Source organism: Mrakia frigida, assembly GCF_051309035.1.
Source record: "Mrakia frigida strain ATCC 22029 unplaced genomic scaffold BDY24scaffold_10, whole genome shotgun sequence".
Lineage (NCBI taxonomy): Eukaryota > Fungi > Basidiomycota > Tremellomycetes > Cystofilobasidiales > Mrakiaceae > Mrakia > Mrakia frigida.
Window position 1 is genome coordinate 755,165 of NW_027481271.1, and position 23,872 is coordinate 779,036.

General features: G+C 55.4%; 8 protein-coding genes across 8 annotated transcripts; 4 read left to right on the plus strand and 4 right to left on the minus strand.

Moving 5' to 3' along the window:
* Positions 1 to 653: 653 nt before the first annotated feature.
* BDY24DRAFT_385076 (uncharacterized protein) lies at positions 654 to 5,949 on the minus strand. The gene is made up of 16 exons (XM_076639911.1): positions 5,418 to 5,949; positions 4,924 to 5,252; positions 4,424 to 4,834; positions 4,090 to 4,311; positions 3,818 to 3,997; positions 3,559 to 3,738; positions 3,263 to 3,454; positions 3,019 to 3,165; positions 2,627 to 2,923; positions 2,274 to 2,531; positions 2,116 to 2,205; positions 1,861 to 2,046; positions 1,649 to 1,782; positions 1,442 to 1,577; positions 1,057 to 1,367; positions 654 to 967 (listed from the first exon to the last, which is right to left on the minus strand). Exons 1-16 carry the CDS (start codon positions 5,665 to 5,667, stop codon positions 883 to 885), a joined length of 3,408 nt encoding a protein of 1,135 aa, XP_076498096.1. The 5' UTR covers positions 5,668 to 5,949; the 3' UTR covers positions 654 to 882.
* A 1,426-nt stretch (positions 5,950 to 7,375) lies between these two features.
* Positions 7,376 to 8,478, minus strand: BDY24DRAFT_22851 (ADP-ribosylation factor GTPase-activating protein). The gene is made up of 3 exons (XM_076636614.1): positions 8,053 to 8,478; positions 7,825 to 7,925; positions 7,376 to 7,750 (listed from the first exon to the last, which is right to left on the minus strand). Exons 1-3 carry the CDS (start codon positions 8,111 to 8,113, stop codon positions 7,538 to 7,540), a joined length of 375 nt encoding a protein of 124 aa, XP_076498097.1. The 5' UTR covers positions 8,114 to 8,478; the 3' UTR covers positions 7,376 to 7,537.
* On the plus strand, positions 8,459 to 10,144 carry BDY24DRAFT_414125 (uncharacterized protein; the record flags this gene model as incomplete). The annotated part of the gene is made up of 6 exons (XM_076643269.1): positions 8,459 to 8,684; positions 8,805 to 8,825; positions 8,916 to 9,292; positions 9,373 to 9,438; positions 9,518 to 9,929; positions 10,020 to 10,144. 6 exons carry the CDS (start codon positions 8,459 to 8,461, stop codon positions 10,142 to 10,144), a joined length of 1,227 nt encoding a protein of 408 aa, XP_076498098.1.
* A 124-nt stretch (positions 10,145 to 10,268) lies between these two features.
* Positions 10,269 to 11,604, minus strand: NUP53 (FG-nucleoporin NUP53). The gene is made up of 5 exons (XM_076636619.1): positions 11,511 to 11,604; positions 11,296 to 11,434; positions 10,953 to 11,215; positions 10,793 to 10,874; positions 10,269 to 10,714 (listed from the first exon to the last, which is right to left on the minus strand). Exons 1-5 carry the CDS (start codon positions 11,558 to 11,560, stop codon positions 10,430 to 10,432), a joined length of 819 nt encoding a protein of 272 aa, XP_076498099.1. The 5' UTR covers positions 11,561 to 11,604; the 3' UTR covers positions 10,269 to 10,429.
* A 352-nt stretch (positions 11,605 to 11,956) lies between these two features.
* On the plus strand, positions 11,957 to 14,193 carry BDY24DRAFT_385093 (uncharacterized protein). Its single transcript, XM_076639912.1, has 3 exons — positions 11,957 to 12,142; positions 12,212 to 12,456; positions 12,544 to 14,193. Exons 1-3 carry the CDS (start codon positions 12,081 to 12,083, stop codon positions 14,073 to 14,075), a joined length of 1,839 nt encoding a protein of 612 aa, XP_076498100.1. The 5' UTR covers positions 11,957 to 12,080; the 3' UTR covers positions 14,076 to 14,193.
* Positions 14,194 to 14,396: 203 nt separating this feature from the next.
* Positions 14,397 to 18,821, plus strand: BDY24DRAFT_385097 (COG1/VPS51 family protein). The gene is made up of 11 exons (XM_076639913.1): positions 14,397 to 14,864; positions 15,221 to 15,265; positions 15,370 to 15,554; positions 15,627 to 15,790; positions 15,860 to 15,967; positions 16,035 to 17,085; positions 17,159 to 17,491; positions 17,574 to 17,684; positions 17,762 to 17,911; positions 17,979 to 18,304; positions 18,394 to 18,821. Exons 1-11 carry the CDS (start codon positions 14,512 to 14,514, stop codon positions 18,760 to 18,762), a joined length of 3,195 nt encoding a protein of 1,064 aa, XP_076498101.1. The 5' UTR covers positions 14,397 to 14,511; the 3' UTR covers positions 18,763 to 18,821.
* Positions 18,818 to 22,887, minus strand: QNS1 (glutamine-dependent NAD(+) synthetase). Its single transcript, XM_076639914.1, has 21 exons — positions 22,791 to 22,887; positions 22,606 to 22,636; positions 22,451 to 22,536; positions 22,342 to 22,373; positions 22,178 to 22,262; positions 21,999 to 22,104; positions 21,839 to 21,928; positions 21,678 to 21,766; positions 21,495 to 21,612; positions 21,090 to 21,424; positions 20,828 to 20,979; positions 20,553 to 20,730; positions 20,333 to 20,468; positions 20,147 to 20,253; positions 20,050 to 20,076; positions 19,858 to 19,962; positions 19,725 to 19,791; positions 19,509 to 19,637; positions 19,329 to 19,412; positions 19,227 to 19,251; positions 18,818 to 19,153 (listed from the first exon to the last, which is right to left on the minus strand). The coding sequence occupies exons 1-21, from the start codon at positions 22,814 to 22,816 to the stop codon at positions 19,026 to 19,028; spliced, it is 2,136 nt and encodes a 711-aa protein (XP_076498102.1). The 5' UTR covers positions 22,817 to 22,887; the 3' UTR covers positions 18,818 to 19,025.
* A 9-nt stretch (positions 22,888 to 22,896) lies between these two features.
* Positions 22,897 to 23,704, plus strand: BDY24DRAFT_350089 (ankyrin repeat domain-containing protein). The gene is made up of 2 exons (XM_076637691.1): positions 22,897 to 23,153; positions 23,256 to 23,704. Exons 1-2 carry the CDS (start codon positions 22,961 to 22,963, stop codon positions 23,657 to 23,659), a joined length of 597 nt encoding a protein of 198 aa, XP_076498103.1. The 5' UTR covers positions 22,897 to 22,960; the 3' UTR covers positions 23,660 to 23,704.
* Positions 23,705 to 23,872: the final 168 nt, after the last annotated feature.

Genomic DNA, 23,872 nt, shown 5'->3' on the forward strand with positions numbered 1-23,872 from the left:
AAACCGTTTTCGAGGTTTCTAACGGTTTCATACCATAACCTACCCTACTCTACAGAATTTTCACGGTTCTCGGTTTTAGGATTTTCCGGCAATGCAACTGGGGCCGGTTTGACGCAATTCTCTCGCCCGAGCTGGTAGACAGGATCAAGTTCGAAATCAAGATCGCAGATCTGGAGAATTTCGAAGCGGAGATCCGTCTCGATGAAACCTCTGGAGGCAATTCTTCTCAACGCTTCTTTCGCGACGCACTCCTTTCGCCTTTCGATCTTTCCCTCCCTCTCCCTTCGCCCTGGGGAGTTGCTTAAGCTCCGTATCTCTCGATGACTCAAAAAGTCGGATGTCTGTTCATTACAACGCCAAGACTCTCGCAGGGAGAAACACAAACAGGTGAGAATCCTAAGAAACCTTCCTGTCGGGAGGGACGACTCGAGGTTTTGTTCTCGATTTCGTCCCACTCGTCAGCCACTGCAGATTTGCTTCGGCTCCAGCCATCGATATTGTTGCCAGAGAGCCAGCTAGAACGGAAAGAAGAGGCCTCAGGAAGGGAGGGGGAGCTGCAGAGGCGAGTTCAATCATCCGCCGTTCTGAACGACTCGACGCGCTGATCCTTCGCTCGTGGAGCAAGGCATGAAGATTTTGAAGTCACCAAGAGGGGAAAATACGGTGCTGTATAGAGTTCAGCTCGTCGAACTGATGAAAAGAAAGAAAAGAGCGTGGCAGGGTCGTTCATGAGATCTATCCAAAGCGCGAAAGGTCGATAAACAGAGAAGAGAGATCAAAGACGAAAAATCGAAGAGGGCAGTGTGAAAACAGCAAAGCAGGTACGTAGAGATAAAATTGAACGAGCGAAAGAGAGAAAGAGAAAGAGAAAGAGAAGGAAGATCAAGAGATGACTTTGGGCGGAGGAAGGAGATCTCGAACTCGGTCGTTTCGTCGTTTGGCGATCTCGATTTGTTTCTCCAGATCTCTGCGAGTGAATGAAAGCGAACGGAATAGAGTGATCAGTACCCAACGAAAGGAGCAAGCGCTCAGGAGTAGAAAGAAACGAAGACTCACCGAACTTGCGACTCCAGCTGAGCAGCTCTCTCCTTCCCTCCCTGCTTCTCCGACTTGATCTTCTCCTCAGCAGCCTTGAGCCTACTCTCGTACTCCTTGACTCTCGCATCCCACCGAGCCTCAGCGGCAGACATCTTGCTTCGAGCGGAAGACATCTTCTCGTCGTAGGCGGAGAGTTGGTTCTGAGCGTTGGCCAGTCGCTTTTCGAGAGTCGTGTTTCGAGTGTTTGCTGAGCGGATGTCGTTGTTGGAGTCCGAACGAGACATTCCACGGAGAGAGACGAGCTGGGAAGCGAGATCGGCGTGTTGAGACTGGGGGAAGGGCGGCAGAAACGAGCGTCAGGAAAAGAAGGGGGACGCGTCGAACCGAGAAGACCAAGGCTCACCTGAAGAGCAGCGAGTTCTCCTTCCTTGTGAGCGAACTTGTTCCTCCAAGAAGTCTTGACGAGCTCGAGTTTCCGAACCGAGGTCTCGAACTGATCGAGCTGCCTCCACTTGTTGTCGAGCTGCTTCTTCATCGAGCTGCGAGTGGGGAGAGATGGAGAGGGGTCAGTCGAGAGCCGACGAACCGTACCGAGCAGCGGACGACTCACTTGAGCTTGTCGAGGAATCCAGATTCGGTCGTCTTGATCTTCTTCTCGAATGAGTTCTGAAGTTGACCGAGGGATCGTAGACGAGTGAGAAGGGTGTCCTTGAAGACGGCGAAGTTGGCGGTCGTGCCTCGCTCCTGCTCGAAACCGAGAAAACGAGAGTCAGGATCTGCGATCTGACGGAGATGATAGAGCAGGGTTGCGAGAAGACAAACCTCGGTTCCAAGGATCTTGTTGACGTTCTGGAAGACGGCCAGGAGGAGTTCGTTGCTCTCCTTCCTCTGAGCTTCACTCTGGTTCTTCGTCAACAGCAGAGCCCGTTGATCGTTGGAGAGTCGGAGCTCGAGATCGTCCACTCGTTCACGCAAAGACGAAGCTTCACTCTCGGCAGTCTTGTTGGTCTGCGAAGGAAGCGAAGAAGAAGTGTTAAAAGCATGGACGGACGAGAGGGACGCGTCGAGACGACCCACCTTCTGAGCGGCGTCGAGCTTATCCGAGATGTTGAGTCGAGCTTGACGTTCGGCCGACAGCTTGTTCTCCAACTCTCGACTGGTAGCGTGCTGTGAAATAAAAGGAAGAATGCGTCAGCTCGATCTCTTCTCGTCGTCGACGAAGCTCAACAACTCACCATGTCGGCGAGAGCATCCTCCCTCTGTCCAAGCACACCCTCCTTCTTCTCCAAGTCCCGCTTAGCCCGTTCGAGATCCTCCTCGGCTCGCTCAAGATCCCTCCTGACTCGTTCCACCTCAAGCTCCAAGGCGAAGCGGTCGTTGGTGTGAGTCTCTCCGAGCTGTCGAGAGCCTTCCTGGATAGCCTCGAGATCTCGATCTCTGGAAGAGAGACGGCTTCGGACCTGGTCGAGTTCGGCGGTGAGACGAGCGACACTCTGTTGATAAGACAAAAGGGACGAGACGCGGTCAGCGGGGTGACCGAGACGAAGGGAAGGGCTACAGACAGACGACGAGACGAAACCGAACTCACAGCCTCTTTGTCCTGCAACAACCTACTCCAATGAGCCTCGTCGTCATCCTTCTCCCTCTTCCAACTCGCCAGATCCCTCTCCCTAGCATCCTCCTCCCTACGAAGTCGATCCGAGAACTCCTCCCTCTCCTCAACAGCTCTCTTCTTCGAAGCTGCGGCCGAACGAAGAGCCTCATCGAGCTCGATGACCTTCCGAGTGAGGTCTCCGATCTGTTGCTCGTGAAGCTCCTTGTCACCGAGAGAAGCGTCGTAGAGTTCGGCGAGTTCCTGCAGTTCGAGTTTGGCTTTGGCGAGTTTCTGGAGAAAGAGGACAGACCAAGACGCGTCAGTCAGAGCTCGACTTCGACGTCGAGGGGCTGGACGAGAAAAGAAAGAGAGGAGAAGAGACAAACCTCCTTGAGCGAAGCAACGACCTGATCGTGAACCAGCTGACTCTCCTCGAAAGCAGCATCCGACGCGTTGAGTTCTCCTTCGAGCTCCTGGATTGTAGCGATCCTCGATTCCAGTTCGTCCTCGAGTTCGTGGATGCGTTCTCCCAGCTGTGGTCCCAAACAAGACGAGAGGTCAGGGAAGTCAGCCCAACGTGACCAAGATCGGTCGCGTCGAAGGAGAGGAGAAGAAGGGGAGAGAGCTCACGTTCTGGATCTCCTCGTTGTTAGCCAACAGCTCGGCATCCTTCTCAGCCTTCTCCGGTTCGCATCCAGCAAGATGGTCCTCCAGCTTCTCGGTAACCTCAGCACAGAGAGCCTCGACGTCGGCGAGCTTGTCTCGAAGTTCGTTGATTTCGGCGACGAGTTCGTCGTTCTCCTTTTCTCGTTCTTGGAGGACCTGGCAACACGAGGATGATCGGAAGGAAAGCAAGTCAGACACGAAGGTAGGCAGAGAAACGAGGAAGAAGGGAAGAAAGCCGGGGACAGGAGAGCGAGACTCACGTCCTTGAGCTCGTCGTTCTGAGCCTTCGTCTCCTTGACCTCCTCTCCCCACTGCTGAGCGTTCCCGTCCATCTCGTCGTAGGCTTCCTGAAGAGACTTCTCCTTCTGGTCGAGTTCCGTCTCCTTCTTCTCGAGCTCGAGATGAGCGGCAGCCAGTCGATCACGAAGGTCGTTCCTCTCCTATTGAAAACGAAAACGAGGGAGTCAGGTGTCGCTCGGATAGAACAGCGAGGAGAAAAGAGGCAAGAGTTCGACGCACCTGTTCCAGCTGCTCGTCATCACCCACCCGACTGATCGACCTCTCTCGTTGACCGTTCTCCATAGCGTCGAGCTGCTGGTTGAGGTCGTCTCGTTGATCCAGGAGATCCTCCTTCTCGTCCTCGAGGGTAGCGATGGAGGTGGCTTTGGTAGCGATCTGAGCTTCCAGGGTTTCAACCAGCTAAGAACGTACGGGCCACGAGCGAAAGGTCAGTCTTCGCTCTGCGACGACGGAGAGGAAGGAAAGTCGAAGAATGGGCGCGTCGAACTGACCCGTTCCAGATCCTCCACCTTCTCCTGTAACTCTACCACCTCCTCCTGACCTTCCTTCTTCGACTCATCAGCATCGTTCCGTCGATCGACCTCGTCCTGAAGCTTAGCGAGATCCTCATGGTTGTCCTCGAGCGTGGCTTTGGCGGTTTCGAGTTCTTCGTTGAGACCGTCGTTCTCTGCTTCGAGTTCCTCGACTGCTGTTCGTAGACGGGCAATCTCGGCCTACAGAAAGAAGACAACCAAGAGAGAAGTGGGCAGAAATGTTAGAATCGTCGCGTCCGACGAGATTCGACAGGCGAACGAGCTCGAACGAAGAGGATCAAAAAGGACTCACCTCCTCAACTCCCGTCTCCCTCCTCTTCTCCCTGATCTCCTTCAACTCCTTCTCCGCCTTTTCAGCCCTAACCTCCACCTCCTTCCTCCGCTCCCTCTCCTCCCTGACCCTCTCAGCCAACTCCAACTCCTTCCCTCGCTCCCTCTCCTCAGCCTCTCTCCCACCGCCTCTCCCTCCCTTCCGAAGACCAGCGATCTCCCGCTTGAGATCCTCGATGGCCAGCTGAGACTCGAGAGCAAACTTCTTATTCTTCTTGGATTCGGTTCGCAGGCGAGCGTAGGCGAGTCGAAGGTCGATGATCTCTTTGGTCATGGCTTCTTGAGATTCGGTCGATTGGGATTTGAGACGGTCTTGGTAGAAGGTGAGGGAGAATTTGAGTCCGATGATTTCTTGATCTTTGTCGTGAAGGGCCTGGGTAAGACGCGTCAAGGGAGGGAAGGCGAGGGTCAGCTCGAGCAAGGGACCGAGGGAGAGAAGGACAGGACGAGACTCAAGCTCACCTTCTCCTGCTCTCTCAGAGTCATGCTCCTCATTCCACCGATCTCGCCACCAGCAACACTCATCCTCCCACTCCTCAGAGGCTTCCCGTCTCTTCCTCTATCCTGAGTACTACTTGCGAACGCTGACCGTTTGACGGGCGAGCCCATGGGGGATTGGGAGAAGAGATCGTCGTCGTCGTCGTCGTCGAGGTCGGAGAGGAGGTTGGAGGAGTTGGAGGATGGAGAGTGAACCAGAGAGTGAGAGGGACGAGGGGTAGGGAGATCGGCTAGGGAGGAGGTTGGTGGGTTGGGTTGATGGGGTGTGGAGGGAGAGGAGGACCGAGGTCGAGCTGAAGAGCAAAGGAAGGAAGGAGAGGAAGACGGGTTCAGCTCTCTCGTTCGACTCTTTTCCTGCTTCCATCCGTTCAGGAGTGGGAAGAAGAAAACTTCTCCACTAATATCGCAATCCACCCGTCATCTCGCTCGAAAAAGAAAACAAGCTCAGAGGGACTCACCATTCCTCCCTCCAGCTGCCCTGTCCTTCTTCGCCGTCCCCGGAGCTTCCTTGCCTCCCCATCCATTCCTACTGCCTCCAACCCCGAGATCCCTGTCGTTCTGTTCCTTCTCCCTCTCCATATCGGAATGAAAACTATCCGCCAGAGAAGGCAGAGTATCGTTCGCGTTCATCGTTGAATCTCCTTCCTCTCCTCCGCTCGAATTCGAGTTGGACGAGAGAAGAGCAGTGAAGGCGGAACGAGCGGCCATAGGTTTGAGAGCTAAATAAGGTGGAGCGGCAGAGCCGAGGGAGGTGTAGGAAGGGGGAGTGTAGGAAGACAGGTTGGAGGAGGGAGAGGGGTCCGGTTTGGGCTGAGCTTGTGGTTTTCTTCAATCTGCTGGCTGTTCTTTGAAGGATCTCCTCTTGGAGAACGAGGTTGAGGTAAGTGGAGGGTCTCTCCAGAGCCTGGGAGGGCTGGATGGAACGGGAAGAGAGAGGGAAGGGGGGAAGGTCGAAGCGGTCGAAGGTCAAAAGAGGAGGAGCGAGCGAGCGAGCGAGCGAGCTCGAGTTGTTGATTTCCTGGCGCGTCCCCATTTTCCTTTCTTTGTTTATCTTTTCACCTTGGACCCATAATTGATGTTGATGATCAGAACAGGCGTCCGAGAGCTCATTGAAATCGAGAAGAAGCGAAAATATGTCGTCGGTTCGTCCTCAGGTCGAGAAGAACGAGACGCGTCTTCAGCTCCTCAATTCCGTCTCCCTCTCTCTCTTCCTTCCGCTCAATCTCCAAAGCACGTTTACAACCTATCATCGATTCGAGATCCTCCGTATCCATCCATCATCTACCGTTCTATACGCAACTCTCCCTCCCTTCCTTCACCCAAAGCAGCCCTGCCTCCGCCTCTCCTCTCTCAAGGCTTTCTACCTTCTCTCCTGGACCTCTTCATCTCCCACCCCAGCTCTGACCTCCTCCTACTCCTCCATTTTGCTGCACCTGCCCCTGCCCAGGCATCATGCTTCCGAAGAACGCGTTCGGCGTGTTGAAGACAGCCTGTTGTGGCTGCTGAGGCTGCTGCTGAACTCCTCCTCCTCCGAACTGCTGCTGACCTCCCCCCTGACCATAGTTCGGCTGTTGCTGCTGAGGTTGAGCGAACTGTTGCTGCTGCTGCTGCTGGTACTGAGGCTGTTGAGCCGTCGGTTGAGGTTGGAGTTGAGGTTGGGATTGGAAAGGGAACGACGAAGCATGGCCGAACTGCTGGTACGGCGAGGAGGTCATAGGTTGTTGCTGAGGGATGGTGGCCATTCCTCCAAAGTACTGGGAAGCACCGACGAGGGAGGGAGTTGTAGGAGCGTAAGGGGAGGGAGCCGTGGGCATGGAGCCGCTTCGGTTTTGAGGTTGCTGGAAGGAGGAAGTTTGGGTGGGTTGTTGTGGTTGTGGTTGGAAGGAGGATGGAGAGGGAGTGAACTGAGGTTGCGATTGGGGTTGGTAGAAGGACTGTTGAGGTGGCTGTTGAGGAGGAGGTAGTGGTTGACCCGACGAGAGGGACATGAGGTCTCCCCAGGCGCCGTGCTGAGGGATCTGCTGCTGCTGCTGTTGTTGAGGTTGGAATTGAGGTTGGAAGGAGGAGGAAGCTTGCTGCTGCTGTTGAGGAGAGAGGTACTGAAGGGGAGGTTGCTGCTGCTGTGGGTAGGCCGAGGACGCGAACTGCTGCTGACCGTTCTGATGCGGCTGTTGCTGCTGCTGCTGTTGAGCTGCCTCTCCTCCTGAACCGTTAGAAGGGTTGTTCATCGCCGACCCAGGTCTTCCTCTCCTCATCGGCTCAACTCCTCCAGGGTGTCCTACAGGTCCTCCAGCAGGACGATGCTCGAGCGTCGATCCGAAGATCGGGGTCTTCCTCTCCTCGACCGTCGGAGCGGGTAAAGGCGTCGATTTGGCTCGTGAGGGGGCTCGGATGGGTGCGGAGGAGGAGGAGGTATCTTCGAAAGTGGTTGGGAAGGAGCTGGGAGGTGCTGTACGAGAGGTGTTGGTCGTGCGAGTTGGGAGGGGAGGAGGAGATGGGGAGCGAATTGGTTTGGGATGAGAGGTGTATTTCCGACGAATGTATCTGGATTCAAGGCACAAAGAGGTCGGTATACGCTTTAAGTAGAGATACTGACGCTGGTAGAAAGCAAGACTGACCTCTCGAGCTCACTCTCTCGAGCAGAGTCTTCCCACGAGGTCGGAGGAGGGTTGGTTCGATCGTCGTTGTTGATGAGAGCGTTCGACTTGATGTTTCCCATGCTACGAATGCTCTCGATCTGTTCTCGAGTAAAGACGTCCAGCGTTAAGCTCTTGACCTTGCTGATGTGGGTCTGTGGGAGGCGAAGAGTGAAAAGTGAATCAGCAAGAGTGAGCTTCGAAGGAGGAGGGGTCGAAGGGAACGAACTCCAAGTCGTCGATGCTGAGAAGCGCACGGAACGCAGAGGAGGATCCCAATGTTCCAGGAGCACCATCTGGGACCAGATCCACGGCAGTCTGCGCAGATCTCTGTGAGGCGAGGAGTGGAAAGAACAGAAGAAGCGGCGAGGAGAGGAGAAGGAGGGAGGAGGGAAGGGAAGGGAAGAGTCAGCTTGATTCGTCGCTCTTTCTCGATCTACAAGCTGTAGGGACCCACCATTACCAGGAATCTTGAGGAGATCCTCTATGACTCGTTCGTTCCGAGCTTTGGCTGCCATATTTTGAGGAAGGAGAGGGTCGAAGGGGATCCTTTTCCTTTGTAAAGTCGAAAGGGGAAGGAGGGAAGGTCGCAGGAGGGGAGCCGGTGACGAGGGAGGTTTGGGAGGGTGCTCGGGAGACCAGAGCTCTAGGTATCAAGCAGAGGAGGCTGAGAGGAGTCTAGAGGAGGTCCAGGAAGAGTCGCTTGTGACTTTTTGAGAACGAGAAGGTGGTGGTTTGGAGGTAAACGAGGGAAGGGAACAGTGGGCCGGGCGAGCTCAACGAGTTCCATTTCGATCGACCAAGGCGCTGCTTGGTTGCCTCCCTTGTTTCCTCTCCAAACGCTCACTCGCTCACTTCCAGCTATGGCACTCTCGGATAGACGGTCTTCACTTATACCGGTTCCCATCCTACCAAGAAACGTCGGTTCGGCGGATCTCGCTTCTCAAGCTCTGGACTCTCCCTTGAAAGGACGAAGCTCGCCAGCTCCTCCTCCTTCTTCCTCAGGTCTCTCCCCTGCTACGTCGAATCACCACAGACCAGAGCACTACGCAAAACTAGGACTGACGAGGCTTCCCATCTCGGTTGTCAGTGAGTCGTCGGGAAATGATTTTGTCTTGATAGAGGCGAGGGAGGGCGAACAGAACAGAGGGGAGGGAACGTCCGAGCTCACTTTTGGTTCCTTCCTTTTCCTTCTCCCTTCCCTTTCAGGTCAAGGAAGAGCTCTATCGAGTAAGTGCAGGTCTACGATATGCTTAACTATATACAGTTAGCCCTATCGTTGATTCGAGAAGCTGAATTTCGTTCTCTTCCTCCTCGCAGACGGATCTCATCCCTCCCCTCCTGGCCAGCTCCTCCCCGGTCCCTCCTCCTCCTCGTACCGTTCAGTCTCCGCCTCCCCACCACCACCACCACCCCATCCTCACTCTCCTCAACTCCCAGGATACCCTCTCTTACAAGCACCCTCCTCCCCAAATCGAACGAATCAATCCTCCAAGGTCATCTTGGACCTCCAACGGGCCTTAGACGCGACGAGGGAGAAACTCATCTCGTCGCAGGCTGAGCTTCGAGCGAGTCAAGCTCAGGTGGTAGGACTGAGTGGAGACTACGAGAGGTTGAAGGAGAGAAGTGAGAGAGGGCAATTGGAGACGGAAGGGCTGAACTCGGTGGTCGCTAGGAAGGAGAGGTTGCTGCAGGAGGTGAGCGGCCACACGTCGCCGTTGCACTATCTGGACTAGTCTCTGACGGTTTCATCGCGCTTCCTTCGTTTCCTTACTAGACCCTCGAACGAGCTCGCACGGCAGAGTTGGAAGCTAAGACCCTTCGGGACGCCCAGAAAGAGGAGGTGCGTCTCGTCTCCTACTCCCTCCTGCCTCTTCCTTTTCTCTTGCCCCAACTCACCACTCCTTCCTTTTCCCTGTCAGGCCAAATCCATCTCAACCCTTACCGCCTCCCTCTCGAACGCCAAAGCCCTCTTAGGCCAATCCCAAGCAGCCTACTCAACCCTCTCCTCCTCCTTCTCGTCCCTCAAAACCCAATGGTCCGCCGATCTCGCTCTCGTTCGAGCAGACTACACGCGTCTCCAGGAGCAGTCTCTGAGCTTGAAGGAGCAGAAGCTGGATGAAAAGGTGGATGTGTGGGAAGGGAGGAAGGAGGAGGGCAGGAGGTTGAGAGGGGAACGGGAGGCAGTAGGACGGGAGTGGGAGCGTGTGGTGAGAGGGGAGGTGGAGGAGCTGAGAAGCAGGGTGGAGAAGTTGCTGGGCGCTGGAGAGGATGCGGAAGACGGGGAGGAGGGAGAGGAGGGACTGAGGAGGAGGGTTGAAGAGGCGCTGGACGGTGAGTCGACGCAGAAAAAAAAAAAAACACGAACACGACGCGACGAAAACTGACGCGTTTTTCATTCCCCTTCCCTGCCCGTTCCATCAGAACTCACCAACCTCCGTCGAATGATCAAGAAGGGCTCTGGATCAGCAGCAGCAGCGTCACCACCCATCTCGCCCTGTCCTTCGCCTTCATCTTCGCTCGTTGGGAAAACATCGTCGTCGGACTAGGCTTTCCTCTCTCTCTTTTCGTTTGTATCTTTGCTTCGTGTTTCGTGTCTTACTGCTTCTTTTTTTCCTTCGTTAGTCTACCTTCCTCCCTCGCACTCCTTTCCGTTCCCTTCCTTGCTTTGATTTCTCTCTCTCTTTGCTTTCCACTCGCTGTTCGTCTTTCTTTCGCTTTCTCTCCTTGACCATTTCTCTCCCTCTTGCATTCTCCCATTCCCTCCCCTCCTCGCATATCGCAACGACCCAGTCACAATCACATGACCATCTCCTTCTCCACCCATTGAAGAACTAGAACCCGAAAACCAACTCTCCCAACTTGCCGAACACCCCACTCTTCGCCTGCTGCGCCTCACTAGGTCTCGAAGAAGCCACCACAGGTTTAGGAACGACCAACGAGCTGCCATGCTGGTCGAATCTTCGGAAAGCAGAGGCGGAAGGAGCGAGTCGAACGGGCGTTCCGACGCCTCCACCGGACGTGGTGGGAGGAGGGTTGGGTGGTTGGAGGGGTTTCGGGGAGGTGGAAGGGGAGGGGAAAAGGGAGGTGGAGCTGGTGAAGAGAGAGCGGGAGGGGTCCTGGAAGGGTGGAAGGGTCGGAGGGTGTGAGTTGGGCGAGGGACCGAGGGAGAGAGGGAGAGCGAAACGAGGACTCACGGCCCATTTGACTCCGATCATGTAAGATCCACCGAGAACGTCTCCGTTCTTCTTGATGGCTCGAGCAGCGTCTTGTTCGTGTCTATCAAAGCCAAAAAAAGTCGCGTGAGCTCGAGAGCAAAACGAGAAGAGAAACGAGACGAGACGAGACGAAACGAACCGGTACGTGATGGAGACCCAGTTCCCTCCTCCTTGATCAGGAGCGGCAGCAGTGATCTCTCCGAACTGCTCAAAGTGCTGAAGGAGAGGCTGGAGCATGGACATGGGAGGACCAAAGACGATGACGGTGCTGTCGAGAGGGTTGGCGGAGGGTGGTGGTGGGCTGAAGGAGGAGAGGGAGGAAAGGAGCCAGGTTAGCGGTCGGAAAAGTCGCGAGCTGCAGAAGGGAACGTACTCGACGCGAGATACGGGTGCGGAGGTATACTGCAGAAGAGAAGAAGGAATGTGGTCAGAGGGAGGTCGAGTGAGAGAAGGGAGGAAGAAGGGAAGCGTGTTGAACGAACGTCTTGTTGCTGGAACGATTCATGGCCGTCAAACATGTCTCCGTCTTCGAGAGAGTCGATGGGAGGGGCGTCTTCGTTGTGCATGGATGTAGGGATGGAGTGAAGAGCTTGAGGAGAGTTGTAAGGGGAGGTGTTTGACCTGAGCAAAACGAAGGGAAGGAAGGAAGGGAGAGTTGAGCTCGAGCTCGAAGGAGAGAGAGCGAGCGGAAACGAACCTATCGAAGAGACTTCCGGTACCGAATCTGGCTGTAGGAGGGGAAGGCATTCCTCTGGGCCCTGAGCTGTTGAGCCACTGCTGCTGAGAACTGGGAGGATTGGGTTCCGAAGTCGAGTTCTGAGAGAGGGAGATCCATCCAAAAGCAAACGCAAGAGTGAGCCTCCCTTTCCCGTCTATGCTCCTGCCATCCCTCCTTCGCAACCATAGTAGACTCACCCTTCCCCTTGACGACGCTGATAAGAAGCCTGGTAGATAGTTGGCCGCTTGTTCTGGCTCGTCCATCCTGTCGTCCATGGTCGAGAGGGAGGAGGATTGACCTGCCTGCCCTCCTCCCGCGTCTTGAGTCCACCACTGAGAACGAGAAGCCACAGGAGAAGCTGTAGAGAATCCTCCGTATGTAGGGCGAGAAGAAGAAGAGAAAGGCGAAGCCATCGTTGTATGTCCTTTGGGAAGGGGGTCGAAGTTGAGCGTCAGAAAGAGAGAAGGTCGAAATCGGTTCATCAGCTCCTTCCCTTCCCTTCTCTCCCTCCCTTCTCCACCACCAACGACGACGACTCGAGAGAGCGAAATGTCTCCACCTTCAGCTCTTCCAGCTCATCTCCTCCATCTCATCACTCTCCACACCCTATCGTGAGTATATGCGCTTTGGTCATCCTCTCTCAGAGCTGACTCTCCCGTCTCCTTCCCTTAAATCAACAGCAACCAAGGCTTCTCCTCCTCCCACTCCACAGCTTCCATCGCTCTCGCAGACGTCCTAGGACGATACATCTCCCTTCTCGCATCAACAGCAGGAGACTACGCTTCAGCCTCAGGAAGAACTAACGTTGGAGTCCTGGACGCCGTCGAGGCGTTGGAGGAACTTGGTTTGGGGATGGATGAGCTCGAAGAGTTCGCGAGGGACACTCCAGGAAGAGGGAGCATAGGAGGGACAGAAGCTCTCAAAGGTAAGTATCAGCACGTCGAGATCAAGCGCATGCGTCCCTTCTCCATGCTGATGCGTCTCTCGTCTTCGTTTTTGCCCTATCGACCAGCCTACCTCGAAGAAGGACGGGACCTCGACACCTCCTCCCATCGACGCTGCACCTTCACCGACGTCCCTCCTGAACTGCTCCCAGAACTCCTAGAGCGCGAAGATTTATCCCACTATCTCCTCAACAGAACCAAGGCCGAGTCGGACGAAGAAGGAGATTCGCTCAGCAACCTGGACGGTTCAGCATCGGATTCAAACTCAGCAGCTTCCACCTCCTTCTCCGTCGCCCTCACCGCCGAGGATTCACCAGCAGTAGAGACTCCCAAAGCTCTCGGATCGTGGAAGGATGCGTATGGACTCGAGAGAGATATCGGGTTGGTTAGGAGGATGGGCAAAGGAGTGGATAGGGAGGAGTATGGAGGTCTGCCGAAGGAGGAGGAGAACGAAGGAGACGACGACCTTCCCTTTGGACGCATCACCTCCTTCCTCCCACCCCTCCCAAACATGAATCCTATGGCACCACCACCTCTACCTCATCACCCACTCATCGTCGATCTACCACCGAACTCACCACCCTCCTCACGGAACGAAACTCCTCGCGACTCCCGAGCTCCTTCCCTTCTGCCCGGATCGAGCTCACATCGAGGACTCGACGACAGACCCACCAACTCCTCTTCCTCTCAACCCTCCTACCTCCTCCCAACACCCTTCCCACCTCAAGTAGAACCCTCTATCCTCCCCGTACCGTCCACATCCCTCACTTCCCTCCTCCCTCCGTTACCCAACCCTCACAACCCTTCGACCTCAACCCTCCCAGCTCTCATCGCCACCAACGCTTCCCTACAATCCGTCCAACCCAGTTCCTTCTCAAGAGGAAATCAGAAACGATTCCGAACAGCTCTCAACTTCTCCCACCGAGCCGCAGAATCCTACACCTCCTCCAACTCCCTCTTCGGAGCCATCCCCGTCCCTACTCCTCGTCACTCCCACCTCGTCCCCTCCCAACCTACAGACCCCTCGGTCGCCTTACTCTCTCGAACTCTCCCTGTCGCAGGTCTCACCAACGTCTCAGGAGCCATCACGCCAGCTACACCTCATCGGTACCCGTCGGCGTTGGCGCTCGCTCTGGGATACGTCGCGCCTGCGAATCTGGTGGCGAGGACGATGAGGATGGGGAATCCGGGAGTGTTGCAGGATGAGAGAGGAGAGAGGCTGTTCTACGGAGGGACGGCGAGTATCCAAGGGGTGGTGGAAGGACCGGTGGAGAAGAAGCCTGGAGAGGAGGTGTGGGATGAGGAGGAGTGGGGACCGGAGGACGAGAGTGAGAAGGGGAAGGTCGTGGCGAAGGAAGTGCAGGTGGAGGTTAGAGCCACGGTGAGTCGATCTTTCCTTTTTGGTGAGGGAGGAGGAAGAAGGAGGAGGAAGAGGGAGGAAGAGAAAGACAGTCGAAGTCGCGTCGACGGATTTCGAGAACAGAGCTCGACACTGACCTTTCTAATCTTTTCTTTCTGCCTCTCTTTCGTTCAGTGGGACACTCCCGTTCGAAACTGGGCCGATCCGGACCTACCTTTCGAGAGGAAGAGGAGAAGATAGCTTAGGACGACGCGTCTGGACTTTCGCTTTTCTTTGCCTTTCGTTCTTTCTCCTTCGGACGCCTCGATCTCTCCCTCTCATAACATAATCGATCATATAGTATTCTTGTTAATGAACCACTCGAGGCACCTGTCCCCCTGATGGGGGAGAGGAGCGATGTAAGAGACGTCGGAACCCCAGGTCAGTCTGCTCGAGGAGTCGAGGCGACCTTGGTACGGCGGCGTTGGTGCTGTCTCGAAAACGGAGAGGCCCAGAAATGCTTTTCGACGAGAGCAGCTAAGGCGTGAGTCTATCCAAAAAATGTCTATGAATTCTTCCGAAGACGAGGTCCATCTTGTTCGTTCGCTCTCCGTTGTTTCCCTCGCAACGTCCAACGTCGACCTCCCCTCCTTCCGTCCCCCCTCTCGCTCCTCCTCCACTCCCCCGTCTCCCTCTGATGTCCCACCGTCGCTCCTCGCATATCTCCTCCCCACCACCTCCTACAGCTCCCTCGGCGCTCCTTGCTCGTCGGGGGACGCCAGCTTCTTCCTCTTTCGGTTTAGGCCTGTCCGACCTGAGTTCGCCTTCGTCGCCAGGAGGTCGAGGTTCGCCAAGTTTAAAATCTCCACCGACGGTTCCACCCTCTCGTCCTCCTCTTCGCGGTCATCGCTCCTCGGCTTTCTCTCATCTGACCGAGGAGGAGAGGAGGAAGCAGATGGTGTTGGCCGCAGAGGCTGGCAACATCGAACCCGAGGATCTCTTCAGGAGAATGACCGTTGGCGAGGTCAAGAGGGTCGAGGGCAGACTTAGGTCAGTGCTTTCTCCGTACACATCGGCTGGATTAGAGCGAAAAGAGCCGGAGGGAGGGGGAAGGAGCAGGAGAAGCAGGAACCGAGCTTGAGATGGACGAGCTTCGAGCTCTCCTTCTCCCTGAAATCCGCCTTGGACCCAACTTTCTGGAGCAGTATACATCTTGGAAGATATGTATACAGCTCCATGAAGCTCGAGGTCGCGCGTCGAGGAGGAGCTCTGTTGTTGAGCTCGAGCTGTGACGAGCTCAACCTCCTTCCCATCTTTCTTCGAGGACCGCTGCTCTCCTTTCCTCCCCTTGTCTGGCTCTGTATATCCCTTGAGACTGACGCACACCCTCTTTATGTATCTCACAGATCGACAGCCATGTCGAAACAGTCTGAGCTTCGTAACATGGTCGGGTAAGCAAGCGTTCCCTCCCTCCTCCTTCCTTTCGTCCGAGCTCTCCTTCTCCCAAACCATCCCTCGTCCTGACCCATCGCCTTCCTTCGCTCGATGGTCTCAGTGAACGATACCGGGATCTCCTTTCCTCCTCGGTAGCTCTCTCCACGCTCTTCTCCTCGTCCAGTCGGCTTTCAACAGGACTCAAGGACATGAAGGTCATCTCGTCCTCGGTCGGAGACATCGAAGCCGTAGGAACCAAGGGGAGCAGCTCGCACAGCGATGCTGGCGAGGATAACATAGCTCAGGGTGAGTCCCATTTGTCTCAAGTTCTAAGAGCTGCAAGCTCAAGTTGACCTCGAACTCTTGCTCTCCCCTCAGAACTCTCAACCCTCCTCCCTCTCGCCTCTCAAACCAAACTCCTCCTCGACGCTCCTGAGACGCTCTGGAGGTTCCTCGAGAGCAAGCAGTTCCTTCAAGCAGCTTGGCTCTTCTGCCTTGGACGTGTAGTGCACCAGGAAGTAGGAGAGAACTTTGATGGAAACGTGAGCTCGACGCCTCCTTCCCTCCTCGACCTGCGACGTGCAGCTGACCCTCTCCTGCTCCTACCACAGATCCAACTGCCTCTTCTTCAGCGGCAATGGGAGTCTCTGAGCCAGTTCCGTTCCCAGATCGTTCATCGAGCCACGATGGGTCTCCGAGAGCTCTCAACTTCACCCTCTGTGAGTCCCTCGTTCGAACGCCGATTCCTTTCGGCCCTTGCTCACCTCTTCTCTATCCCTTCGACAGGAAACCTCCCAAACCCTCATCTCCATCATCCTCCTCGACTCTATCCCTCTCCCTTCAGCTCTCTCCCTCCTCCTCACCCAACGAACACGTCTTCTTCGCGACGCCATCGCCAACTCCTCCATCCCCATCGACACGTCCTCCTCCTCCTCTACCTCTCAATCTAAAAAACTCGTCGTCAACGGGAACGGGAATGGGACTCGGAATCGTAGTGCTTCCTCGGCAGCAGCCAGACGGGCGACCGTCAAACTTGACGAGGCCGAGGTCAAGAAGGTGTTGGGAGAGATCGTCGGAGTCCTCGGAGGGACCGTTGGGCTTGCGAGGGAGGTGTTTGGATCGGTGGAGGAGAAAAGTCTGATTGTCTGGATGATGGAAGGGATCGAGAGAGGAGAGGAGGAACCTTCAGCTGTTCATCGTTCGACGACTCCTCCGCCGTCCTCCGTCGACGGCCTCGGCACCCTCCCCTCGTTCGGATCCAAGGAGAAGACCCACCTTCGACGAGCTTCTCGACTGGCTTCCATCTCGGCTCCTTTCTCTCTTCCATCTCCCTCCTCACCCACAGCCAACGGACCTACCTCCCTCCAGTCGCTTCCTCCGACACCGATCATCTCGACGCCAGCCCTCCTTCTCACCCTTCCCTCCTCTCCCCTCCTTCTTCGGTACCTCCCGTCCTCTGTCAAATCCTACACTCCCTTCCTTTCCTCCGATTCAGCGCCCTCGTCTCTCCCCGCCTCCGCTCTCAAAGCTTCGCTCGCAACCTGGCTCACAACCAACACCTCTTTCCTTCGGACGTCGGTCGAGGATCTCTCGAACTCGCTCGAGAGCGTGAGAGCTGTTTGGGAGGTTCGGGAAGAGGTTCGGAACGTGTTGCTGGGAGTCGAAGGTCTTGAGGATGAGGAGAGGGTTGCTTTGGGGAAGGTGCTGGAGGCAGGTTGGGAGAAGAGGGTGAAGGAGATCTGGGACGAAAAACTTGGTGGATTGGCTGAGAAGTTGGGTTCGAGCATCAAGGACAAGATCGGAGTGATCAAGCTGGGTGCGAAAGAGTCAGACGGAGGTGAGTCTGCCCTGCTGATCGCAGTATTCCAACGCGTCTAGCTCGTCCTGACGGTTCCTTTTCCTCTCGCCAGACATCCACCCACCGAACTTCCTCTTCTCGGCCTCCCTCCCCTTCCCCTCGAGCTCCTCCTCCATCCCACCATCATCCAGTCTACCCACTTTCCGGACCGCTCTTCGTCGTCGTGTGGCCGTTCGAACTCCCCTGCTCGACTCGATCCTTCGGGAAGTGGAAGCTCTCGCCTCGCAACTCAAGTCGGACGTCGATGTTCTTCGACGCGTTTCGGCCGTCGTGGAGGGAGATGGAGAGTCGGTGCTGCTGAAGGATTACCGTCCGAGAGCGGAGAAGGCTCTGCAGCGGCTGGTTGGGTTGTTGGGAAGCGAACTGGATTCGCAGAAGGGCAACGGCGAGCTCCCTTTCTTCGACGCGTCTCGTCTTCCCCTTCCAGAATCATCAGCTGATCATGTCTCCCCTCTTGTCTTCTTTAGGCGACCCTGACTTCGCCATCAACGCTGAGGTCTTCATCGGACGAGTCGCCATCCATCTTCTGGCGAGCAAGACGTTCCAGTCTGATCTTCTCGGGGAGGACACCGTTTTGGGTTCGTTCGACTTTCTTTCCCTTCCCTTCGATTTGAAGGACCGAACGCTGACTTTTCCTTCTTTTATCTTTCCGCAGAACCTCTAAGAGAAGGACTCGTCGCTGTTCATGCTCGCTCGCTCGAACACTGGCGATCTCACGCCGTCGACGAAGCTGTCGCTCGACTCACCCCGATGTTCGAAACTGATCCCATCGTGCTCGAGACGGCTCTTTCGTACCTTTGGAAACGTGAGTTCCACTTTCCCTTCTCGCCGCTTGAGCATCAACTGAACCTCCCTCTTCTTTCCTTTTGCAGCAACACCCTCAGATCCAAACCACCTCCTCCCAACTCTTCCATCTCGTCCCGTCCTCCTCGCCCTACACTCCCTTGTCTCCTCTGTCCAGTCCCTGGGCCCTCCGCCTTCCTCCGACCTCTCGAATCATGGTCGAGACCTGTATCGAGCGTTCTCGAAGAAGATGGTCGTTCTCCCCGGATGGACGTCGCGGACAGGGAAGGGTGCGGTTCAGTCGTTGTGGGATTTGAGGTTGCTGCAGGAGGTCGGAGGGTTGTTCGAAGAGGCTGATGAAGATGTGGAGCTGAAGGAGAGTTGGAAGAGTGTGGTGCACGAGGTGGAGAAGGTGGTGAGTCCAGTTCAAGCGTCGTTGTGGTTCATTCGAACGTTAGAACCGTGAGACGCATCGCTGACTTTCGCCCTTTTATCTTTCTCCAGGCCCTCTCCTCGATACCCAAACCCTCTCGGTCCAACTTCGCCTCTTCCATCACCTCAACAGTCACCGCCGAACTCCTTCGAACTCAAACCATCCTCGCTGCTCTCCTTCCTCCACCGCCGCCCTTCTTCGACCCAACCTCATCCTCATCCACCCAACCTCCCTCTGCGTCTGCTCTCACGCGTCGTCAATCCACCGTCGATGGAGGAAAATCCGATATGGACGCTAGGCATATCAGTTTGTTGAGGCTGGGTGTTCCGATGGTGACGAGTAGCACGAGTTCGAGTACGGTGGAGTTGCAGAGTTCGTTGGCGACGGTGAGCCCGAGTCAGAGGTTTGGGCTGCTTAGTGTGGCGGTTCCGGCTAGATAGATAGGTTACGTGAGCTTAGTTTTCTCGCAGATTCGTGTGCTGGATGAAGTTTTTCCTTGTTTTGGTCGCAATTTGAGGAGGGAGAGGGAAAGCTGAAACGAACCACGAGTCACGCCAAAACGAAGATCGACTACCGGCATGCAATCTCGTTCAAAGATATCTACCACCGCCAAGTCCGAAGTAATCCACTCGAGTCCCTGAAAACAAAGGAAATCCCAACACGTTAAAGGAAAAGAAAGACACCGTCGTCTCGATCCGTCGCATCACTCCAACTTCGCCTTCTCCGCTCCAGGCTGAATCGACCTGTTCGGCAGCCTCGCCGCGAGTTGATCGATCTTCCTGAACTGGAAGGGGAACCTCGAAGGGTAGAGGAAAGGTCGGAGGTCGAAGCCTGCGAAGGATCGAAGCAAACGATCAGTTCGAGACGCGACGGGAACGAGGTGTGCAAAGGAGGCGGAACGAACGGTTGTCGTCGGGGGAGTAGGATTCCTGTGAGTCGGAGCGAGCGGAAAAGAAGTGATTTAGTTGAGGAAGGAGAGGAGAGAGAGGGAGGAGGAGAGACGGACAGCGTGGTAGGAGGGAGTCAACGTGGTCATCTTGTGTCGATTCCTTGCGTGCTCGAAGAAGAACAGTTTGACCTTCTCGGCGATCTAGCTCGAAGAAAAAGAAGAAATCAGAGGTGCTCTCGGTCGGGACCACCGGGTGTGCGGGATGAAGAAGGAAAGCAGAGGAATCCTCGAACTCACCTCGGCCGGCGAAAGCAATCCGCCCCATTCCTGAACGAGCTTGACGAACATGCTGTAGGGACCACACTTCTGAATCTTCCTCAGTCGGCCGTAGATGGAGAGCTCGTTGTAAGACATTCCCATGTCGGCCTGATCGTTCGAAGGAAGACCGAAAACGCGTCGGTCAGTTGTTCGAAACGTCGACGATCAGAGGAAGAGAGCAGAGACGACACTGACCTCATCAGCTTGAACGTAGTTCTCAGTGATAGGTTCGAGTTCAGCCGTTGGGACGGCGGTGAGGAAACTAGGTTGAAGGAAAGAGACGGTTCAGCTCGAGTCGAGGGAAAAAGCAAAAGGAGAAAGTACGAACCTGTCGAGAATAGGCATATCGAACGCTGTGACTCCGTAGGCGATGAAGCGCTTGAGATCGGTCTTAGAGATCCCTCCGATGGGGTTGATGTCTGCACTCGAACAGCTACCACGAACGAAGGAACGAGAAGGAAGAGGTGAGATCGGGAGACGCGACGAGAAGAAGCATGAAGGAAGAGGGAGCCGAGCTCACTCGTATTTGGTGAGGTAACCTCGTAGACTGAAACGAAAAAGGAGCAAATGGGTCAACGGGAGGCCGTCAGGAAGGGGAGGTCGGCAGTAAAACTCACCTCTCATCGACGTTCGCACTGCCCAAGACGAGAAGACCTCCGCTCCTTCCTCGGACGAACGGAAGGAGCTGAGCGAACATGTAGGCGAGAACCATTCGAAGACGAGCCTGATTGACGAAAAGGAAGCGAGTGAGCTCGAGGTCGAGAACAAAAAGCCGAGACGAAGAGAAAACAAACTCGACTCACCTGGATGTTCTGCAACGCCAAATTCTCCGCCTGAGTCCCACCGTGAACCCTGAACTGAGGTTTCACACCCGTCACCATCCCAAATAAGTTTCGAACAGAAGTGACGACCGTGTCCATGTTGAGGTCGACGTGGTAGCTGCGAAGGAAAGGACGAAAGACGCGTCAGTTTCGTTCCTCCCATCTCGAGAAGGCGAACGCTCGATTCGATTCAGATGCTCACCTCCCAATCGCCTCCGCCAGATCCTTCGCCCTCTTTCTCGTATCGAAAGAAGAGTTCTCCGTCCCCATGTAGCAGGTGTGGAAGATCCTGGAAGCGAACTCTCGAGCATCGGAGGGAGTGTAGGTCGAGGATTCGGGTTCTCCTGCGACTCGACGCGCGTCAGAGATGACTTGGGTTTCTGTGGAAGAGAAGCGGTCATGCCGTGATAAGTTGTCGAAGGTTGAAACGAAGAGTGGGTAAGGAGGAAGGGAACGAGACGGCCGAGTCGAACTGACCTCCTCTCTCGCAAGCCTCGACGACGAGCCGACACATCGAGTGAACAATCACAGCGGTAGCGCAAGAGTCAATTCCACCACTGAGAGGAAGGAAGTATCCTTGAGTTCGAGAACGACGAAGGTAGTCCCACATCCAGCAGGCTGGTCCCAAACTGTTTCGGCGCGTCGAGGACGAAGTCGAGTCAGCTTCTTTTCCTTCAACTTGTCCCCTTCCACCCTCCAGACCCGACCCAACTGCACCCTTGGTTTCTTCAGGACTCACGCAATCTCCTCCTCAGGACTATGAAACCTCGTCTCGACCTCCTTCGTCTCATCCCTGCTCATCTCCTTCTCTCCCTCGTCCCCAACGGCGAAGTCGACCTTCACCCTCTGGTACCTTTCTCCCTGGGCAGCCTGCATGCTCCTAGACGACTTGGCTCGATGCGCTCGGACGGCATCGAGGTCGACGGTGGCGGTGACGACTTCGACGTCGTTGAGGGAGAATTGAGATCCTTGAGCGAGGACGACTCCGTTGAGGATGATCATGGCTGAACCGTCGTAGTAGAGTCGATCTCCGTCGCAGCCTTGCTGGTTGGAGTAGAGGTAGATACCACCGACCTGTGAGAGAGGGAGGGGGGAGAAGCGGTGAGTTGGGAGGAAGAAGAAGGCGAGAGCTGAAGAAACGAACCTTGACAGTCGCTTCCTTGATGAGATCGATTCGAGTATGAAGCTTTCGAAGCTCGTGATGGCTTCCGGAGGAGTTGGTGAAGATTTCGACTCCGTCGAGGCCCATGAGGATGTGAGGACTGAGAAGAACAGGTCGTGAGCTTGACGAGAAAAGACGAGACGAGCTTGGAAGAGGAAGACTCACGAAGCAGGAGTGAACAGCTCCTCGCACATCTCAACTCCGATACAGGTGTCGAGAGTTGCAATCACGGCGTCTCCAAAGGGAACGGTGCTCTGCAGAGATAACAGCACAGAACGTCAGACGGACGCGACCGTGAAGTGGAACGAGAGACGGCCAGAACGAACCTGTCCAGTAATCTCCCTCAAGTTCAACGGCAGCATGTGCTCCTCCCATTCACGATGACGAGCCCAGGGAGTGAAGTATCGGAGTTCTCGCTGTTACCAGAGATCCAGGGAAGGTGTCAGCTCGAAGCTCGACGGGAAGACGATGGAAGAGCGAGCTCACGTAGTTCCCGTCGTTGGCCATCCACATCTTTGGTCGAATGAGCAAGATTTTCCTGTTGTGGAAGATGACTCGGACGTTATAGATGACGTTCTTGTGGGTCATGGGCCTACCAGTCCGAATCCGAGCGAGGTCAGCGAGGAGAGAGAAGAAGGGAGGGAGGGGAGAGAGCTCAGACTCACATTCCAACGTCGCAAACGATATCTTGAGCAATCTCCGAGTCGATGATCTCCGCGAGGACTTCCCAAGAGTGAAGCATCGTGTCGCCTGCGATCAAATCATACAAAGGGAGGGGGGGATCAGTGGGAAAGAAGGGAAAGGAATAGGAGGAGATTGTCGAGCTCACCTTCGAGAAAGTGATCCAAGCATCCGTATCCTCTGCAGACACAGAAACAAGCAACGTATCAGTACTTTGACCAAGGGTACCGGATGCCTCTGAGAGATGAGCTGATCACGAAATCTCGAGCTCTGGTCCGACTCTGAGCTTCGCTCCTCGACTCTTTGCGATCTGGATGGATTCGAGGATTCGATCTCGGTTGCCCTGCGAGAACGATAAGAGGAGAACGAAGGTCAGAACTAGAAGCACTCCATAGAGAGGATGGATACGAACGTCAAAGTCTAAGGCCCATTGATTGAGGGAGCTATGGGGACGAGAGCGAGTCAGCTTCGGAGGAAGGAGGAGGAGGGAATGGAAGGGGAGGGACGACGAGCTCACCATCTGTTTGGCGACCATTCGGCAGAAAAGCAACGAGGTCAGGTCTCGAAATCTCAGCAGAACTGTCGACGGTCACTCACGTAGCTAGCGTTAGAAGTGGAGCCATCTTTGTTTTCTTTTGACTGATCTGGTTGAAGGTCAAAAGCCCTGCGGGAATGAAGCGATTTTTGGTTGAGCTCGACCTCTCCTTCCCTCCCTTCCCTCTCTTCCTCCCCCCCCAACCACGACACACCTAAAACCCTTAAAGCCAATGTCTACTCCTCCCACCTCTTTCCCCTCTCCATCCGAAGAAGACCTCGAGGAAGCTCTCCTCTCGTGTAGATACGGGGAGCTGCCCGAGGTTCAATCCTACGTCCTCGACTTTGGAATCGACTCGCTCGCTTCCGCCAGAGACGAGTCAGGGAACACTTGCTTGCATATGGCGGCTGGAAACGGGCACCTCGGTAAGTAGACTTGTTTTTGGGTTCGAGTATATACACGTCTTACCCTTCTTTCGCTTTGCTGACGTTCTGCTTGTTCGTTCGCTTCGCTTCTTCCACTCGCAGACGTCCTCACCTACCTCCTCCCTCTCCTCCCTCCTTCCCTCTTCTCGACTCCCAATCCTTCTGGCTCCACTCCTCTCCACTGGGCGTCTCTAAACGGACACCTCCCCATCGTCAAAGCGCTCGTTCTCCACCCTCTCAGTCCAGGAGACTCGCTGATCGACATCAAGAACAACGCAGGACGGACAGCCGTAGGAGAGGCAGAGATGATGGAGAGGCTGGAAGTCGCGAGCTGGCTCGTAGGGAGGATGCTGCTCGAGGACAAGAGTGCGGAGAAGAAGGAGGAGGAGATTGCCGGAGAGGGAAGCGTCTCCAAGGAGGACGAAGGGGAGGAGGAGGAGGTTTCGTTCAAGCTTAGTTTGAACGAGGACAAGTCGGACGTCGTCTTCACCCCTATCGATAAGTAATGATACAAGGTTGTTGGATACGTATAGATGCTCTTCTTGATCTGACAGGAACTGAAGAGAGAGAGAGTGGCTAGGGGCGAGCAGCTTCTTCCTCCTTGAGCTCGAGCTCGAGCTCAACGTCCTTTCCTTCCTTCTTCGTCGATGCCCGTCTCGTCGTCGCAGTTTGCCCCTGCATCTTCTCTTGTCTTCTTGAAGTCGACCCGGTGCCTATCT

Bases quoted from the DNA above. Each gene is read 5' to 3' on its own strand.
- BDY24DRAFT_385076 (XM_076639911.1), bottom strand. From the start codon at position 5,667: ATGGCCGCTCGTTCCGCCTTCACTGCTCTTCTCTCGTCCAACTCGAAT. The intron at 3,998-4,089 runs GTCAGTTCGACG...GTACGTTCTTAG, and splicing joins AGGTGGAGGATCTGGAACGG to CTGGTTGAAACCCTGGAAGC. The intron at 2,047-2,115 runs GTGGGTCGTCTC...CTTCCTTCGCAG, and splicing joins AGCTCGACGCCGCTCAGAAG to ACCAACAAGACTGCCGAGAG.
- NUP53 (XM_076636619.1), bottom strand. From the start codon at position 11,560: ATGCCTTCCCCTCCTACAGCCAGATTCGGTACCGGAAGTCTCTTCGAT. The intron at 11,435-11,510 runs GTTCGTTTCCGC...CGTTTTGCTCAG, and splicing joins ACCGGAAGTCTCTTCGATAG to GTCAAACACCTCCCCTTACA. The intron at 11,216-11,295 runs GTTCGTTCAACA...TCTCTTCTGCAG, and splicing joins AATCGTTCCAGCAACAAGAC to TATACCTCCGCACCCGTATC.
- BDY24DRAFT_22851 (XM_076636614.1), bottom strand. From the start codon at position 8,113: ATGGCAGCCAAAGCTCGGAACGAACGAGTCATAGAGGATCTCCTCAAG. The intron at 7,926-8,052 runs GTGGGTCCCTAC...CTCGCCTCACAG, and splicing joins CCTCAAGATTCCTGGTAATG to AGATCTGCGCAGACTGCCGT. The intron at 7,751-7,824 runs GTTCGTTCCCTT...CGCCTCCCACAG, and splicing joins CTCAGCATCGACGACTTGGA to ACCCACATCAGCAAGGTCAA.
- BDY24DRAFT_385093 (XM_076639912.1), top strand. From the start codon at position 12,081: ATGTCTCCACCTTCAGCTCTTCCAGCTCATCTCCTCCATCTCATCACT. The intron at 12,143-12,211 runs GTGAGTATATGC...TTAAATCAACAG, and splicing joins ATCACTCTCCACACCCTATC to CAACCAAGGCTTCTCCTCCT. The intron at 12,457-12,543 runs GTAAGTATCAGC...CCTATCGACCAG, and splicing joins AGGGACAGAAGCTCTCAAAG to CCTACCTCGAAGAAGGACGG.
- BDY24DRAFT_350089 (XM_076637691.1), top strand. From the start codon at position 22,961: ATGTCTACTCCTCCCACCTCTTTCCCCTCTCCATCCGAAGAAGACCTC. The intron at 23,154-23,255 runs GTAAGTAGACTT...TTCCACTCGCAG, and splicing joins GGCTGGAAACGGGCACCTCG to ACGTCCTCACCTACCTCCTC.
- BDY24DRAFT_385097 (XM_076639913.1), top strand. From the start codon at position 14,512: ATGTCCCACCGTCGCTCCTCGCATATCTCCTCCCCACCACCTCCTACA. The intron at 14,865-15,220 runs GTCAGTGCTTTC...TGTATCTCACAG, and splicing joins AGGGTCGAGGGCAGACTTAG to ATCGACAGCCATGTCGAAAC. The intron at 17,492-17,573 runs GCGAGCTCCCTT...TGTCTTCTTTAG, and splicing joins GGATTCGCAGAAGGGCAACG to GCGACCCTGACTTCGCCATC.
- QNS1 (XM_076639914.1), bottom strand. From the start codon at position 22,816: ATGGCTCCACTTCTAACGCTAGCTAC. The intron at 21,613-21,677 runs GTGAGTCTTCCT...TGTTCTTCTCAG, and splicing joins GAGCTGTTCACTCCTGCTTC to TCCTCACATCCTCATGGGCC. The intron at 19,154-19,226 runs GTTCGTTCCGCC...GATCCTTCGCAG, and splicing joins CTACTCCCCCGACGACAACC to GCTTCGACCTCCGACCTTTC.